The 12,489-nt window shown below is 41.1% G+C and overlaps 1 protein-coding gene across 1 annotated transcript in view; it reads left to right on the top strand.

Moving 5' to 3' along the window:
• epha3 (eph receptor A3) overlaps positions 1-9,563 on the top strand; it is a 94,722-nt gene extending 85,159 nt beyond the window's left edge. Inside the window, exons 16-17 of the mRNA XM_070837528.1 lie at positions 2,044-2,199; positions 6,761-9,563. Coding sequence (XP_070693629.1) covers positions 2,044-2,199; positions 6,761-6,866 — 262 coding nt within the window. The 3' untranslated portion in view covers positions 6,867-9,563. The remainder of the gene's footprint in view (positions 1-2,043; positions 2,200-6,760) is intronic.
• The last annotated feature ends 2,926 nt before the right edge of the window (positions 9,564-12,489 follow it).

The raw sequence follows: 12,489 nt of genomic DNA, 5'->3' as shown, positions 1-12,489 counted from the left end.
TTTCACAACAGGATGATACATGAAGCTGAGTTGAATAAATAAGAGCATGTATGGCCATACAAACTTCTCATTCCACCTTAACGTATGTATGCTTTGTTCTGAAATAAAATGATCAAGTGAAAATTAAAAAGATCACCAAAAAGGCTTAATTGTGTTTAGTGGAGACAACACATATGATGTATAGTCCGTCACTTTGAAGCAAAACACACTTTATTTGAGACAAGGGATGGATAAAATTCAGGGTTTTTTTCAAGAAATCAATCAAGAGAGTATTTGTGTAATTAGATTAGGAGGAAATGTTTCAGTCAAAGTTTTCTTCACCTGCTTTATGGAATCACATCTTCCTGGTTTGTATTCTCACATAGTAGCTCCAATCCTTCCTGCTAAATCAAATCAGTCAGGCACAAGTGGACTTCCTGGTATTCCAATGAGTTTATTTACAAGGATATAAATAGTATTCTCTATGGGTGAACTACCATTTTTTTCTGTCCTGTCCTGTCCTGCCCCCAAGGCTCTATTCCCTTGTGTGCTGTGTGTGTATGTGTGTGTTTGTCTTTACGCAGGTGCCTTTGTCTACTCAGATAGGACTCAGAGGGTTTTTTTTCACCAGTTTGGCTTAATGTAGTTTGACCTGGTTATTTTCCTGCCTCGATGTGATCAGGTTTCACAACAGCAAAGTACAACGCATTTGTAAAAGTCACAGCCTCAGTAGTGGCAATAGCTTTTTCCTCCCTCACACTCTTGCTCTTTGTAAGCTTCTTTAAGTCTGTCGTCCTACGTCCTCCCTCATCTTCGGCAGCCATCAATCAATCACAGTGAGTCAGAACAGTGCCTGCAGCCTTTCCTTCACCCTCTACTGTTGACTGAGCGCTCTAAAGCCCAACGCAGAGCATTTAATTTGATTTGATCCAATTGAAACCATCAAGTCTAATCAAATCTAATGTTGCTTTTTGCTGCATGGTACATGTACTGCAGGAAACGGTAATGACATTAGACAGAAACTGATGCCGCTTTTGTTAGTAATCTTGTTCTTGAATATTTTAAATATATTATGGAAATATTTCGCGTGATGGTTTGATTTCCCCGCTGTATTCAAAGCCTAAAGGCACTGTGCAGGTTTACTGTATGCAAATGACACATGCCCATTGTGTGTGTGTGTGTGTGTGTGTGTGTGTGTCTCCCTGATGAATGCTGCTCGATCAGATCAAAAGGGCCGGTTTGTTTTTATAGGTGTGTATAGGTGTGCAAGCACAGAATGCATAGCATCTCTGTTTAATTGAATGAACTTAAACACTAATTATTAACGCAGTAACTATTCATCATTAAAACATTCATACATGGATAAATCAGCCAAGAAGTGTTGCGTGTCAAGTGCAGGAGCAACGCGGTTAAATCCGACTATGCAACAATCTATGCAGCCCCGGAGCCCATCATGACACTGTTACTTAGCGTTATCTGTGCACAGATGACAACGACTACATGATGAAAGATCTCTCCACACAACCTGAAATGACACACTGGCTGCTGGCTAGTTACTGGCAATAGTGCAGCAATAGTGGCAGCGATCACTGATTAACAGCATCAATGGTTTGAACAGAAAAACACGGGTAAAAGCTGGGGGATGAGTGATGTGCAGCAACACTGCTGCAAAAATTGCCGCTATTCGGGCTTCTGCTCACACAGAAGTATATGAACTGTGTTCCAACAGTGTCCACCTGTAGGTCACCTGAGTTACCTGGGTGGAAGTTTCTTGTCGTCACTCCCCATCCCAGACTGTTCGGACTTGTGGCATGGTTGTGGGGAGTGACAAGATTAAAGACTGTGCTGCAAATAGCAGACTTTGTATATGTATCTGTAATCACATTTTAATGCGGACCTTCCACAAAAGGTGACTAATGGAGAAGCAGTTTGGAACTGCAGTCCTGCCTTCCTGAAACGATGCTATAAACTCGATTTTATACGTTTCAGTATATCACCCAAGGAAATGTTTATTCATTATCCGTTAATGTGTTTTATGCTATTCCTTCTCCTGTGTCCTCTCAGGCCAGCCAATTTGTTGTTGGACAGGAGCAGTTCAGAGGTTCCCTCCATGGGGACGATGGGTGATTGGATGGATGGAATGAGGACCTTGCCATGCAAGGAGGCCTTTTCTGGGGTCAGCTACAGCTCCTGTGACACCCTAGCCAAGACCTCCACAGAGTAAGACAACCACACACACACAGGCACACACAAACACACACACACTAAGCTTCTCTGCCTATTCATTTCAACAGTGTTTACAGGGCCCCAGCACCGGTGGCAAGGCCCAGGAATTTGAAGAGGCTCTTGGTGAAGGAAACACACACACACACACACACACACACACACTTGTTCTCAGTAAGTAAAGAAAGCTATAGAGCTCTTACTAAAGGTGTCCAGATGAGAGTCATGGTAATTCATAATGACAGGCCTTTAGCCATGCTCTCAGTGTTGCGAGTATGACCACAGAGAGAGAAGGTGAGAGCATTAAAAGGAAGAGTGATAAACAGAGAAACAGAAAAAAAAAAGAGAGAGAAAGAGAGCGGAGAAGAGTTGTGAGTTTCATAAGGGAGAGAGAAACTACTCAGGGAGGGAATGAGAGGGAAGATTTGACAAGATAAAAGAGCAGAGAGAGGGTGCTTTGAATGAGCAAATAAAGGCATTGCTGTCAAATAGGTATGCATGGTACTCTCTTTACTGTGAAGCATTCAAATGCAAAGCAAAGCTCAGGCTCAATTATTTGGAAGCCAAAATTTAGAGAAATCACATTCACTGAGTAGGGTGAGCTGACCCTCATTGTTCAGTGAGTCCCCAGATATGAGATGACTTAAGAATGTTCTCTAAAAATTAAAATGATTAATATCTGGTTCCTCAAACACAACCGTGCAAACATTGTTTTTGTTTAAATGTCAAAGTCAACTTTGACTTTAAGGACAAGGCAGGACTCATTCACACAACCTGGATGTGAAAAATGTTGACAGTCATTGTCATCCAGCAATCACCATTCCGCCAAAACATATTAGACGAAGCAAATAGTTTGCATACAGATGTTTTTTGTGTACATTTCTGTAGTATGAGGAACGTTTCATGGGAACTGATAGTAGAGGCTGGGTATTTGTCACAGTGTGTCACAGTTTGTCATCAGTGTCCCTGGATAAAGGGGAGTTTGTTCGTTCCAGAGACAGAGATTACAGGTCTGACTCCGCTGACAGGATCCTCAGGCTGACAAAAGGTTCTGAGATAGTGGATCATGTTCTGGCTCGGCTCCCTGTCCTGGCAGACTGAAAGGAATTATGAATCCCAAGCACAGTGATAATAGATCAGGAGATTATAGTGACGAACAAGTCCCCTTCAGATTTACAGGTCAGAGTAAGGACAGCTGACTAGTTTTCTGTCTTTTTGTTGTTTTCTTTTTTGTCGCCGTCAAAATGCAATGAGTGGTTTCTTGCTCCTTTCCTCAGTCTTTCTCTCCTGCTCTCTCACCCTGTTGGCCCGCTGCTGGTTTAATTGATGTGGAATGTGACCGGTTAATAATTGGACGTTTTCTAATCACCAAAGCAGCCATTCACTGTGGTGATGGCAGCAGCGGAGCAGTTGGGTAGTGGTAGTCAGCGTTGCAACCAGCTGTAACTCCTGTCAATAACTTACACTGACCTCTTGCTCGTTGCTGTGGAAGAGACGTGTTTTTGGATAATAGAAATAAGACTTTTTAATGATGATTCCTCTCTCGCGTGCCGTCTCATCTTATTTTCCTCAGGGATCAAAAGTCAACATGTCGCAAAACAAAAATGCTTACACTGCAGATAGGTGTAAAAAAGAGATTACAGATTAACTGCTGTGGAGTAACCTTGCACTAAAGAAATCATATCAGTCTTTGATTCGTTTTGTGTAGGCAGATGTTAAATTCAATCACTGCAGTATTAATCCACTGAAGGCTGAGCTAAGGCACTGAAGGCTAACTCAGCTACAAGGCTAGCACACTTGGCTGAGGCTATACATTGCTCAATATAGATTGCTGTATTGATTTGTACAGTCTTAATCTAGTCCTTGATATTCAGCACAAGACTTGGCAATGCTCTGACCTCTGAGGAACAGTAATCATACTTGGCTGCAGTGTGCTGACTCATCTGCTGGAGTAATTGGAGTCCTTTTTCAAGACGGGATTGAATGGATTGACTAGGAAATACAGCATCATTTGGACTATTTCTTCATCTGGGCCGAGTGCATGCAAAGTTCATCTCAGGTGTTTCCTTGTTGAAGTGATGAAGTTTACCTAAACTGCAATCCTACTACAATCACAAATTGTGGAGCGTAGGCTTTACACCACACTCTACCAAACAGGACTGAGAGAAAACATTATTATACTCTGAGCTGACCCGGTATAATCCTCCTTCCGGCAATTTAAAATGTGACACAACAAATGAGACAGTTACCTGGGAAAATGTGTAATTATAAAGTGATTCACTTGTGTAAGTTGGTTTTTGTTCACGAAAAATGTCTTAATTTGCTTTTAACTAACCTGAAGAAAAAATACCCTGCAGAGGTGTTGCTCTGGAATCATGGGAGTTTACATTGTGACATAATTTTCAACTGTTTATCTTTATCACGTGTATTTGTGTTTCTTTGATGATTTATGATTATGCCTCACGTGGTTCATGTTACTGTAATTTAATTTAATGTACCATTATCATTAGATACGTCACTGTCTGTTCTTGGGTTGCTTCATGTGGCTTTGCTGACATAAACAAGTGAGAAGTGAATGTCACTTGGCGACCAAACATTGTATTTTGAGGTCACATAATTTTTGCTACCATGTTCAGAGGTAAAGGAGTTCAGGACTGCTCAGTACAGTACAGTTAGATGTTTGTCTTACTTTTTATTGGTAAAGTCACATGATTTAGCCTGATTTCATAAGACTATAATGTGCTTGAGATCCTGTTCTAAATTAAGCACATGTTGATGACATCCAGTTTAAAGTGCTAACGTTGCCGGGCCTGGCTGTCTCTCAGTAGAGTGGTTCTGACGGAGGTCCACGTTACACCGGCCACTTGCCCAGAATGGGAGCCGTCCATGGGAATCACCACTCTCTAACGCCTGGCTCCTCTCCGCCTCCTCCGGCTCTGGATGGTGGGTGGAGGACCAAGACAAATGCTGCACCTGGGAGCAGTAACCTACTGATGGGCTCTCACTCATCTGACTTTTAAAGGGATAGTCATACTCAGTGATAACTCAAGAGCTATGTTTCCATCCAGCTGTTACCTGTAACAGCTTCTGGTAATGTTGATTAATATTACAAATATGATTAATATTACAAGTTGCCAAAGAACAAAAGAGCATAATATTCTAATATGCAAACTAGCATAACCAGTCGACAAGAGTAGGTTCTAAAGGCTGCTGTCATTTGCATTTATTAAAATGTTTGTCTTGACAAAAAAAAAAAACTACAAGCTGTCAGTTTATTGTAGGCTAATAATTTGTAATTTTAGTGTATGGATGGAAACCTAGCTTTGTCTCTATACAACATACTGCTGTTGTTTGTTACTACAACAAAAGACAAAACTTTTGTTTTTTTTCTTTATTGCACATTTCATTGAGATGCACTGTAAATTGTACAGTGTACATTTAAAGCATTACTCAATTTGAGTGAACTATCCCTTTACATCATAGCACAGAGTGATTTTTGTCATTTCCAGTTTCTGGCTGGTCAAGATGTTTCTAAATGTCTGCTGTGATGGCTGCTTTGGAGAACTAAATGCTCTGCTTGCATCCGAATAATACAACGTTTATTGTGAATATTTATGAATAAGACTAAAATGTCTAAATGGCCAAGCGTGCTCTAAGTGTTTGTTGTAGCGATGCCACCACTCCGACTGTAACTCCTCTGCTTCTACTAATACAACACCATTTTTTATACTAGATGGTCAAAAGAGACAAGTCTTAACATGTGCTGTTACTTCTTTTGTACTGTAACATCAACGATGCTCTGTATACACTGTGTTTCAAGGTTGCTGATGCTGTTTGTTTCAGAAGGGGCTTCATCTTCTAATTGAGCTGACTAACTGCCTAGTGGATTTGATATGTCTGATGCACATAACACAAGTGAAACTGACACTGTAGCTCTAAAGTATTTTAGATATTCTTCCTACACAAATGGTCTTTCTTTTTACACTTGAATGCATGTAACTAATCTGTTAAGAGCTTCTAAGAGTATTAACAAGTAATCTGTGTAGAGTGTAATATCCTCCACATGTACCAGTGCTGCTCCTCTCGTACTTATACCTAACCTGTCAAAAAAAAATCCAGTTTAATATGAGAAACTAGGTCTTTTATGCCACTGTGGCCCTCGCATGCCATTGTTTCCTCCACTGACAGGGTCATAATAGCAGCTGTCAGTGTAGCCCCATAGGCCCACCTCCCTGTTTGTTAGTGATGGAGAGTGGAGGCAACCAACCCCACCCCCTTCCAGACCCCCTCCAGAGATGTGGCAGCTCAGTGGCCTTCTGGGAAATGCAGTCCTTTATAAATGACAGATGCATGGAAAAGTGAAAGGAGCAGGACTTGGGAACATGTCATTAAATGTCAGATGGGTGTCACATCCTCCAACACTAACGTTCACTCTCCATCTTTTTTTTCCTCCCCATCCCTCCCTTCGTCGCTTCTCTCTCCCTGATTGTGCCTGCTTTTCGACCTCTCCCCCTTTCCCTCTCTCCCTCTCTCTCCCTCCCTCTCCTTCACAAACCAGGGATCTGAAAAAGGTTGGAGTGACTATTGTAGGACCGCAGAAGAAGATCGTGAGCAGCCTCAAAGCCCTAGATTCCCACACCAAGAATGGCCCAGTACCTGTTTAAAAAAAATGAACCCAGCAAATAAAAAACACCAGAGACCTGTCTGTTGGTGTGGTTGCTAATCACAGTCTAACACGGTGGCTTCGTATTTGAACTGGAAACGGATCGAAATGGAGGAAAAACATGCGATTCAAATGAGGGCTTTCATTGTTTTGTTGAAAGACAATATCAAGACCTGACAGAGAGATGGGAAGAGTTCAGTGCAGACCTGCCAGCTTGCTAACTGGCTGACTCTTCGGCCCTCCGTCCCTCCATGCCCACGTTGAGATGCCTTACAGACAAATATGGGGGTAGAGAGAGCAGAAGAAAGCCAACAAGGTCAGTGGGACCTGGCCAGAGATATAAACTGGGACTGGACTGGGAAACAGGGCAAGGACTGGACTAACATAAAGGCGGAGCTCTCCAACGTTGGCTTAGCTGGACAGCATAGCCTTCCCTTTACAGCTAAGAGGGGACAACCATGCTCACAGTGTCCCACCACGCCTGACTAGCAGCCTGTGGAATGAGGCGGTCAAACGGCTGAGATGCCTTGTGTAGAAGAGCATGGCAGCCAGCAGCAGCTCACCCGGATGTGGACCCTTCCTGGACTAATGAGGTCTGAGGCGTGAGATTTTGTTGTAACTACCTACATTTTAACTGTCTCTATCCATGAGAGAAGTGAGCTGGTATGGACACACCTACGATAACCGAGCCATTTTACTCTGTAGCTCTAACCTATAGCATTTGCATTCGGTAGACATGTCACATACTGTTAAAGCAATAATTATGATGATCAGTTAAAAGTCTCATTGTATGGAAGCCATGAGTCTGTCACGTGTACAATGTATTGAAGGCTGTGCTTGGAAGGTACAGGGGCCATAACACACTTCACACACAGAATTTTCTTTATGGTGACATCTATGTTCTATGTGCTTATGAACAGATATTGTACAGTTATAGTGCTGTCCCCTCAACCCAATGCCCTTTGTGTGAAATCTCAGGATGTATATGTTATTCGTTCTACTTTCTCTAACAAGGGGAAACAGATAGAGAGAATGGAGCAGAGTCAGAGATGGAGAGTGCAGTTTATGAGAGACGGGGGCCAGAAAGGGGGAAACTGTAAGAGAGACATTAATAAGAGTAAAAAGAGTTCTTAATTAAGATGGAGTGGCGTGATTCAGGCCTCTGCCTCAGACATCCTTTTTGTGTTGCGGAAGTGTTTGAAAATAGAAGCAGGTTTGTACTCGAGTTTCTTCTTCAGGTAAGACAGGTCAGCATCATCAACCCCACACAACATGAGGTATCACTTACTTTCTAAAGAGTGGGATTTGTCCTCTGCCTACAATCAGTTCAGAAGGTTGAAATCAACACCGCTGATCTGAGGGTTTTGTAGTCCCTTTGCTTCGGTCTGAACCCATAACCTATTAACAAAAACATACCTTTGCTGTAAAAACAACCTTTTTTTCTAGCGTAAAATGAGTTCATGTATTATTAATCCATAAATCCTGGTGTGTTTAATGCAAAAAGTTGTGAGTGCCTCCTCCAGTTGGGTTGGATCACGGTGGGATCACCGAGCAAAATGCTACAATTTTTTGATTCATTTTCAACAAAGTCTTGCTCTTTTTTTTCTGTGTTCTCATCGGGGCATGGGATTTTTCATCACTGCCCTTAACTAACAAGGTGTGAAATCGCCCTGAAAGAGAAGCAACACTTCCAATAAATGATTGCTTTCTGAGATAGTATCCTAGTACATTGTATGTCCAGGATGGGATTTCCTAAAGGCACCTTAGAACTTAGATGATTTTTGTACTACGAAGTACAGACTTAAAGATGTTAGCCTCATGCTTTGATGTCACCCAGTCAATCCCTCAGTGCAACATATACCCAGTACAATAAACTGGCACTTTGGCACTTTGTGCTGTTGGATGGGTAATATTTAACCATAAGGGTGTTGTCTTTAAGCTTCTTCTAAGCACTTACTGTAATACAAAATATTTGAGCACTTTGAATGGAAACGTTATTGCCTTGGCTATAGACTGAACTTATCTAATGGACAGTGGTGATTTTGGTGCTTTTGGGAAACCCAGCCCTGTTCAGTGTGTCAGTCAGTCCTCTGCTACTTGGTCTACCTGTGGATGCTGCTGTTGCTGCTATGTGTTCTAATTAGCATGTACATAACGTAAACCATCGTAATGATAGCAACTAGCGCTACAGATCTCACTATATGTACATGGCCATCCTTCTTTGTACAAATGTTTGTATGTATAAATGAATAAATAAAAAAAATTGTGCAACATTTTTAATTAAAAAAAGACAAAATGCATCTGTATTATATTTTATCTTATCTTGAATTATATTTGTCTGCTTTGTTTGTTTTTTTCTACAATAAAAAGGCAATTATGGTTACACTCTTATTTATTTTTTAACATTATACAGCGCAATGTTGAAGTTTTTTTTTGTAGCATACAGTAAATTATGTGTCAGTGCTACCTGTGTTTTGGTTTTTGACTTACTTTATAAACCTGGGACATCTGAGAGAGCAATACTGTTATGCACCCTATATCCAGATCCCTCATTTTCTGTCTCAAGACTGACCCGTGTGTCTGTGTGAGAGTTTACGTGTGCAAATGTAGATGGCCTTGTCTACTAATGTAAAATGATTTGTAGTGGAAACATTTATATTTTTATAATAAATATTCGCAAAATATTTTCCAAAAAATGGATGATGGTAGACCTGCTCCTGTGTTTTTATTTCGTCATGTGATGATGTCACAAAACAACGGATCCTACTGGTTTTCCTTTTAACTGTAAGTGTATTTCCATATGTTGAAACATCACAAGTGGAAGTTAAACACTCATAACTCAGATGTTGACTTTTTTTATTTTACAGTCCGTAGATCAATCTTTTGGCACATGCTGCCTGCGTCAGAATAAAAGCCAGCAATCATCTGACTGACATATATAGTGTACGGGACAGGTGTTTCAAATCACTGAGTTCACAGGGCAGTCAACGTGAACAGAGAAGGAGTCCATAGAAAGGTCACTCACAGCCAAGAAACTCTTAAGATCTCGAACTCATAGAAGCAGAAAATACGATCTAGAGCAAATATTACAAAACAGAAAAATATCTAAATTCTTGCATTCAAATTAAGCATGTGACTACAAAAAGAATATTTATATTTATCGGGTATTTATTTTATGCTTACAATACCTACAATATTCAAAAGGTGGGTGAAGAAAGATGAAAAATCTTCATCACTAAAAATATGTGAGTATGATATCAAAGATCATATAAAAATATCAAAAATACAATGACAACTACAACAACAATTACATTTAGTTTAGTGTTGCCTTTTAGCTTAAGTGACAGTGTGGTTGGATTGTTACATTCATCTACTGTATACTGTGCCTTCATTTCCCACTTTCCCTCTTGCCATGTTTTATTTGCCACAGCCATGACCTTCTTCTACCCATTACCATATCATACCCAGAGTTGCTCTGTGTGCCCATTGAGAAATTAAATAACTGTTTAAAAAAAAATAAAAAAAATCAGCAGGGAATATCTGGGGTTTTCAGAACTTCCCAATAGCAGCGCTCTGTTATGAGGATATTGTGATATTATAGGATTGCCACAAGATGAATTCTGCACCATCTTTCAGTCTACCTGTCTACACCAGACCTGCTACACTTTGTCAATAAACCCACCCATATCTGTTGACCAGCCTCCAATTTAACCACCCCAGCCTCTGTTTCTAATTCCTTCCACTCGATTGGCGCCTTCTTGTTCCCCCGGCCACATCTAATAAAGCATCTTGTTTCCGATCATCCATTGTTAACATAGATTTTTTTCTGTGTGATTGAAATGTGGAGGATCTGTATTTTCTCTTTTTTTTTTTTTTTTCTTGCTGACTGGGAGGAGATGAGATATGTCAGACAGGGGAAAGAGTGATGGTCGCTCTGCTCAATGTTGAAAGGCTGACACTATCCAGATGTTCCCAGGCAGATGTGCACAGAAAGAAAAACAGGACATTGCCCTCCCCAAGTCAGGAAACAATGAACACAGTATGCTTGACAACGCCACCAATTTGGCTTTGTTTTTATCTAAAAAGCCTCCATGGTACTGAAGCCACCGGGAGAGGGGTGGGAAAGACAGACGGAGGGCGGAAGTGGGGGTGGTAGAGAGAGTGAAAGTTAAGGGGAGATGAAGCCATAGAGAGCAGGATAGAAGGCAGGTGCGCCGGAAGCGTGATGCCTGTGGCAGTTCTGTCCAAGTAGATAAGAACTTTTCGAACAATGGCGTACGATAATGCAATAAGGCAGGAGAAGATTAACCAGCACCATTCATCATCTTGCATGGCAACGTGCTGTAGTATTGCACTCCCCTAGCTGCTACAGATACAGAAAGCATGGTTCCACTTGGATAATAATGATAATGAGAAAACAAAGTCATGATGTGTAAAATGCATTTCCCATTTTGAACAGGGGGTAATATGCAATCGTCCAAAATACAGCTCTGCTTGTTCCAGATTTTTGACAGCCCCTACTGTTTCTGTATAGGCTTAAATGTCACAGAACCATCACGGACAGCTTTTACAATGTGCTTTTTAACTTATTTTAGTAAATAACGTATAGGCCAAAGCCTGTCCTTAAGCCCATGTAGACATACACAACAAAGCAAGTAAAAAGAGTGAAAAAAAAGACACGAGCACAAGTTATTCACTTAATGTTTATGTTGGCTTGAGGTCAATATTTTTCTCTGTTTAGAAGCTTTTATTTCTTTCAATTATTCGTCAACCATTCCATCTATCATGACTGCGGGTCCGTAGTTTGAATTGGCTTGTGCATTTTCTTTTGCTTTTATTTTTAGACAACAGGAATTATAGCCATCATTAGCTTCTGCCAAATAACTATAATTCTAGTCAGTTCTTAAATTTTTTTTTTATTTTCTCCTGTCTGTATTTTCTAAAGCATGTTTAGTCACTTAAACACAGCTGATAGAAATTCACCTGAGAGCAGGACAGTGGTCCATATCCCATCCTCCCCATGGAGAGATATCCCCTCCCTTTGAAGCCTGTTCTGTGGCCTCATCCCTCTATCTTCTCTCCGTCTTCCCTCTCGGTTTCTGGTAAAAACCGGCCTCCAGCTGTGTGCAGCTGGTTTACAGGGCCTGATGCCATGTTGCAAACTCATACTGCTCCGTTCAGCTACTGCGACCTGCTGTGAGAATGTCATCCTCGTAAGCTCACTTCCTGGGCTCAAAGTTCACAGAGAAAGGACCAGGGTGTCATGTGTTAATTATCTCTGTTGCAAACTATGTTTATCTGTTTGCAATAGTAGTTTGTGGACGACTTTGCTCCTCCGGTGTTGCACAGAATGTACGAGAACACACACAAGGCAAGGTAGTGCTGACACAAAGAGGATTTAATATGTACACATGTACACTGCAGGGAGCACTAAGCTGTCACAATACTGCCTCCACCACACACATGTAGTGTACATGCGCACTCAGACAAAGATGGATGGAAGTCGGCTGTTAGCTTTGTAATGCCTGTGCTCTCTATGGAACCTGAGCGCGCACACACACTCTTCAATCGTTTTATTACCAAAGTAACGTATAGTGTTATCATCACAGCACACACACACTCAC

The sequence above is a fragment of the Pempheris klunzingeri genome, chromosome 10 (assembly GCF_042242105.1).
Source record: "Pempheris klunzingeri isolate RE-2024b chromosome 10, fPemKlu1.hap1, whole genome shotgun sequence".
In the NCBI taxonomy this organism is placed as follows: domain Eukaryota; kingdom Metazoa; phylum Chordata; class Actinopteri; order Acropomatiformes; family Pempheridae; genus Pempheris; species Pempheris klunzingeri.
This window is presented reverse-complemented; position numbering and strand designations above follow the sequence as displayed.